Source organism: Elaeis guineensis, chromosome 13 (assembly GCF_000442705.2).
Source record: "Elaeis guineensis isolate ETL-2024a chromosome 13, EG11, whole genome shotgun sequence".
NCBI lineage: Eukaryota > Viridiplantae > Streptophyta > Magnoliopsida > Arecales > Arecaceae > Elaeis > Elaeis guineensis.
Window position 1 is genome coordinate 41,647,351 of NC_026005.2, and position 6,250 is coordinate 41,653,600.

Below are 6,250 nucleotides of genomic sequence, written 5' to 3' on the forward strand. Positions count from 1 at the left end.
TGGTTGTGAACATACCTCCATTCCTTGGGTAGGTCATTTGTACCTTGAGGTTGTTCTTGAATTTCCTCACCTATCTCATCTTGTTTGTCTTCTTGTTCCTTGTCCTCTGGAGTGGCTGAATCTTTCAGAGTGATCTCCTTCATACCTTCTATTAATGGATCTGCATCATCAACACCCTCATTCTTCCTTGAAGGAAGATCGTTAGATTCATCAAAGACAACATGAATGGACTCCTCAACTACTAAAGTTCTTTTATTAAAAACTCTAAAAGCTTTACTAGTAGAGGAGTAACCCAGAAAGATTGCTTCATCTGATTTTGCATCAAATTTATCAAGTCTTTCCTTGCTATTATTTAATACAAAACATCGGCAGCCAAAAATATGAAAATATGCAATATTTGGTTTTCTTCCTTTCCAAAGTTCATAGGGGGTTTTCTTTAAAAATTGTCTGATCAAAGCACGATTTAAAATGTAACATGCTGTGTTAATAGCTTCCGCCCAAAAATATCTTGGAAGGTTGCTTTCACAAAGCATGGTACAGGCCATTTCTTTTAAGGTTCTGTTTTTCCTTTCAACTACCCCATTTTGTTGGGGTGTTCTAGGAGCAGAGAAGTTATGGCCGATTCCATTCTCATCACAAAATTTTTCAAAGTCTTGATTTTCAAATTCAGTTCTATGGTCACTTCTAATATTTTGAATTGAAAATCCTTTTTCATTAGTGACTTTTCGATGAAATTTAGTGAAAATATGAAAAGTTTCATCTTTGTGTGCCAAAAAGAAAACCCAAGTAAAACGTGAATAATCATCTATTATTACAAAACCATATCATTTTCCTCCTAGACTTGTGGTTCTAGTTGGTCCAAATAAATCCATATGCAAAAGCTCTAATGGTCTAGAAGTTGAAACAATGTTTTTGGATTTAAATGAAACTCTAGTTTGCTTACCTAGTTGACATGCATCACAAATCCTATCTTTTTCAAAATTCAGTTTAGGCAAGCCATGAACTAATTCTTTCTTAATTAATTTTGAAAGAGAATGCATGCTAATGTGAGCAAGTCTACGATGCCAAAGCCAACTAGTCTCATTAACTTTAGCATTTAAGGATACTAGGCATTGCATGTCTAATTTGGCTAAATCATTTAGATCTACCATATAAACATTGCCATGTCTATGTCCTATAAATTTGATGCCATCATTAATAGGACTAGTCACAATACAAACAGATGATTCAAAAACTACTTTATACCCTTTATCATAAAATTGACTAATGCTAAGTAAGTTATGCTTTAAACCTTTAACTAACAAAATATTTTCAATATATTTGGAGGGAGTGATACCAATGTTACCTATCCCGAAGATCTTTCCTTTGCCATTATCTCCAAAGGTGACCATCCCTCCATCCTTAGCATCAAGCATGATGAATTGTGATTCATCACCAGTCATGTGTCTCGAGCATCCACTGTCCAAATACCATTTCCTGTTTTCTCCATGGGATGCTAGACACACCTGCAAACAAATATCAAGTTTTTGTTTTAGGTACCCAAGCTTTCTTGGGTCCTTTTTGGTTAGTCAAGATGGTTCCTTTTGGAACCCATATTTTCTTTACAGTTATGTTTGCACAAGTGTAAGATTTATGTCCTATTCTACCACATTTAAAACAAGTAGTATTGGTAGGCTTGTTACTTGAATAATTTACATAAATATTTTTCAGAAATTTTTGTTTCTTTAAGGGGTTATAGCCAAGTCCGGCCTTATCATATACGGCCTTTTGATTTTCAAGAATCATATTTAGTTTGTTTGAACTTAAGGTGAATTTATCTACTATAGGTTTCAGCTTATTAATATCATTCTTTAGGCTTTGGTTCTCTTGAAGCAAAGTAGATTTTTCAATTGAAAGATTTTCTGCTTGTTTTACTAAAGACTGATTTTTTAATTTTAGTTCTTTGTTTTTCATTCCTAGTTTCTTCAATTCATCAATTAAATCATTGAAGGCTTCATGCAATTCTTCAAAAGTAAATTCACTAGGGGTTTCAGAAATTACCTCATTATCGTGTGCCATAAGGCACAGGTTGGCTTGTTCTGTTGAGGTCTCCTCATCGGAGCTTGAGTCGTCGCTCGCACTCCATGTGGCCATTATTGCCTTCTTTTTGAACTTTTTGGGACCTTTCTTCAATTGTGGACATTCGGATTTGAAGTGCCCCGGCTTCTTGCACTCATAGCATATAAGGGGTTGATCTTTTTCTTTCTCTTTGCTTTGTTCCCCTTTTGTGGAAGGTCTCTTTCTCATCCCCTGTTTCCTCTTTCTTAGGAACTTCTTGAATCTTCGGGTGATGAGTGCCATTTTTTCATCCTGTTCTTCATCTTCTGTGTCGTCAGTTTCTTCATCAGGAGAGGCTATGGATTTGAGGGCAATGGTTCTCTTCTTTTTGACTTCATCCTCTTGATGTTGCTTCATGCTAAGCTCGTGAGTCATCAAGGATCCAAGAAGCTCTTCTAGAGGTAGAGTGTTCAAGTCCTTTGCTTCTTGGATAGCAGTCACCTTGGCTTCCCAGGTTCTTGGCAATGACCTGAGAATCTTCCTTACAAGCTCACTGTTAGTATAAGATTTGCCAAGACTCTTCAAACCATTAATTATGTCAGTAAAGCGAGTAAACATAGCAGTTATGGACTCATCATGCTCCATTTTAAATAACTCATATTTATGTACAAGCATGTTTATTTTAGACTCCTTTACTTGATTTGTTCCCTCATGGGTTACTTCTAACCTATCCCATATTTCTTTAGCAGATGCACAGGTAGAAATGCGATTAAATTCATTTGCATCAAGTGAACAATAAAGAACATTCATAGCTTTAGCATTTAACTGTGCCAATTTCTTATCAACCTCATCCCATTCTCTTTCGGGTTTGGTTGACTCCTCACCATCTATTATCTTGGTGGGTGTGTGTGGACCGTTCACTATGATACTCCACATATCATAGTCTAGTGCTTGTATGAAAATCTTCATCCGAGCTTTCCAATAGGTGTAATTAGACCCATTGAAAAGTGGAGGTCGGTTGGTAGATTGCCCCTCGGCTAGTGAAGTGCCGACGTGGGTTGCCATAGATCTTTGGCTCTTTGATTGTTAGATCAAAGAAGGGCTAGAGCACCGGGCTCTGATACCACTTGTTGCCCAGCTATGCAACCCAAGAGGGGGGGGGGGGGGGTGAATTGGGTTTTTAAAATTTTAGGCTTAACTAATTACTTGTAAAAATTATATATCAAAAGCTTGATGAATGAGGAGAGAGACTTTAGTTTGAGATTAATTACTTAAAACAAGAATGCAAGGATATAATGGAGAATTAAAGAGAAACAATAAAGCATGCCACAAACACAATGATTTATAGTGGTTCGGTGCCAACCTTGCACCTACATCCACTCCCCAAGCTCCTACTTAGGAATTCCAATCCACTATACTTTGTATTCAACCCGAATACAACCGTCGGAAACTCCGACACTAGCTATCCCAAGCTAGTCCACTTATTTTCCGGGTACAAGCCGACCCAATACACTCCGATTTCAGGTTTGGATCAACCTTTCCTTGTTTTGGAAACCCTCCAAAATAAAAATAATTACTCACAAGATAAAATCAGTTTAGAGCACAAATAAGTACAAGAATAGCTCCTTAAGTGAGCGAATATAACAATAAATACGCTTTACTCAAATGAAGAAGCCCCTCTTGGATTTCCTCAAAGTGGATGAGAGATGAAGTAAATGCTTGAGGAGTTGGTGAGCTTGATTGATGGCTTCTTGAAGGCTTTTAAATGAGCTCTTGTATGATGTTGAGTAGTTGGCTTGAAAAACCTTCTCTTGAATGCACTTGAATGCCCTCTTGAATGCTCTTGATTTTCTCTTTTCAAATCACTTGAATGCCTCTTGGATATTTGGATCTCTCTCCATTTTGTTTTCCACCTTTTGAAACCTTTTATAGCCTTAAGAGACAAAGGAAAACAAACTAGGCAAAAAAAGAGCCGTTAGAGCACAAAAAGCAGCATTAAAAAGCAACCAAATCTGGCCAAAAACTAGCCGTTACAGGCAAATCCCGTCATATGAGTCGACTCATGAGTCGACTCATGCCTCAGGGGTCGACTCATGAGTCGACCTCTGTTGCAAAGTCCAGAGATTTGGTTTCTGGATTTTCTTGGCCCAAAACAGCAGAAGTCGACTCATGAGTCGACTCATGCCTTGTGGGTTGACTCATGAGTCGACTCACAGGTCGTGCCAAGCCAGAAAACCAGTGTGCCATGGCTAATCTTTGCGTGCCAATCAGCTCATAGTTTCATGAGTTGACTCATGAGTCGACTCATGAACTTCAAACCTTCATAACTCCAAAAATATAAGTCCAAAAACCATGAAACTTTCACCAATAGATTACATATCATTTGTTCTACACGATGATGCTATCAAATCAGAGTTTTGATGAAATTACGATTTTACCTCTGTAGAGCATAAGGTCTTTTTCAAATAAAAAATATTTGTATCCCTTCAAACTGTTTTGTAGTCATCAAAATCAATCTAGGAGCAACAGTAGCTTTCAAATTGAGGAAGCTTAAAGTTTGACGGGATTGGTTCCTGCATGATCATTTGAGAGAAGGGAGGGTCAGTACAAATGTCCTCACCATAAGCGGGGGGAGCGTGGCAGAGTTCTTCGATCTGCCGGTTCATCTTCTGGAGCCTTCGATCCAGGAAATCCTCTCGACTACGGGTCTCGAGGGTCTTTTGGCAGAATGGAGGTAGAGATCTTCCAGGAGTAGAATCATGATCTGACTGAGGGATCTCCACCCTCGGATTCATCTTTCCGGGAAAGGCGGGGTGACTGGCCTAAGTGGCCCATCCTACCACCGAATTTTGGAGTTTCGGCGACGTTCTTTCTGGTCGCACTGACGCCTGTGGCTGTTGCTGCTGCTGCATGGCCTACACCGCTTCAGTGAGGCCTCTGACCTGCTGAACCAGTAGGTCGAATTGCTCCGTGCCAACCACCATTGTCGGAGGAGGAGGAGGAGCCTGAGAAACTAGAGGTGAGGCCGGAGCCTGAGATCTGACCGCGGAGGCCGTGGATCGTCGGGTGGATGCTTTGAGAGGAGGCATCAGGCGAAGATCCAGTAGAGGAAGGAGAAGAGAATGTTGGAGAAGATGACTGGAGGCGGTCCCATTGAGCGATCCTTTAAGAACAAGGGTACTGCGAAGACAGCAGGGCCCCTTCCTCTAGCGCCAATCCTGTTGGTGCAAAAATCTGCCGGTGTCGGAGAAGCTAGAGTCGAGGGAGTCGCGGTCACCATCGGGACCTACAAAGAAAGTCTAAACCGGAGTTGGGGGTGCTCCGGCAAGACCCTCCGACGCTCAAGTCAGTTCTCTGCCTCAACAAGAATGGAGTGTTCAAACAAAAATTTTTGCAGAGTTTTTAGATAGAGATTAGAGCTTTGAGAATAACGTATCTGGGGTCCCCTTTTTGTAGGTGGAGGGTGCAACAGACTGATAGCGATATTTGTAACCACCTGGTAGTGGGCCGTTCAAGGCCATAAGGAGTTTGTTGCGGAGAGTAGTGGCGTTAGGGGTGGTTCAGAGCCGCGTGGAGCTTGTCGCGGGGAGTGGAGTAGTGTCTGTTGTTGTGACTTGCCAAAGAGTGGTGGAGCCATGCGAAATCCATCACAGGAAGTGGAGCAGAGACATGGCCATTACTGTGGCCTGCCAGGGAGTCCAGGCCTGTCGGTCGAAGCTTGGTTGAGGTGTCCGACAGAGAGAGGTAGCTCTCCATCTGAAAGGAGCTCGGATGTTGCTGGCGAGCCCTTCACCATTGGGTGCCTTGGGCGCTAGTACTGCAGGCGAGGGTCATTTGCTGTAGGAGCTCGGTCAGAGGCTTTTCGTAGACGAAGTTCAGTTTCATGCAGAATTTGGTAGAAGATCGACCGGCAGTGGATGTCAGATGGCACTGGAGAGGTTCATCCGCTGGAGGGGTCCGGCTGCTGGAGTCCGTGTGTCATAGGAGTTCGTCTGAAACCCATCCGCTACAGCAGTTCGGTCGGAGTCCGATCTCCGTAGAAGTCCGGATGGGGATCATTTGTCGAGAAAGCTCGATCGAAGCTTGCCTGCAATAGAAGTTCGGAAGGAATTCGCTCACAATAGAAGCTTAGGTGGAGGCTTGCAGTAGAAATTCGACGTGGACCGCTCGTAGTAGAAATTCAGAGCAGACCGCTTGTAGTGGGGGCCCGGAG

The 6,250-nt window shown here is 41.8% G+C and overlaps 1 protein-coding gene across 1 annotated transcript; it reads right to left on the bottom strand.

Moving 5' to 3' along the window:
• Positions 1–1,056: 1,056 nt before the first annotated feature.
• Positions 1,057–4,949, bottom strand: LOC140853122 (uncharacterized). The gene is made up of 3 exons (XM_073247222.1): positions 4,924–4,949; positions 2,041–2,764; positions 1,057–1,074 (listed from the first exon to the last, which is right to left on the bottom strand). Exons 1-3 carry the CDS (start codon positions 4,947–4,949, stop codon positions 1,057–1,059), a joined length of 768 nt encoding a protein of 255 aa, XP_073103323.1.
• Positions 4,950–6,250: the final 1,301 nt, after the last annotated feature.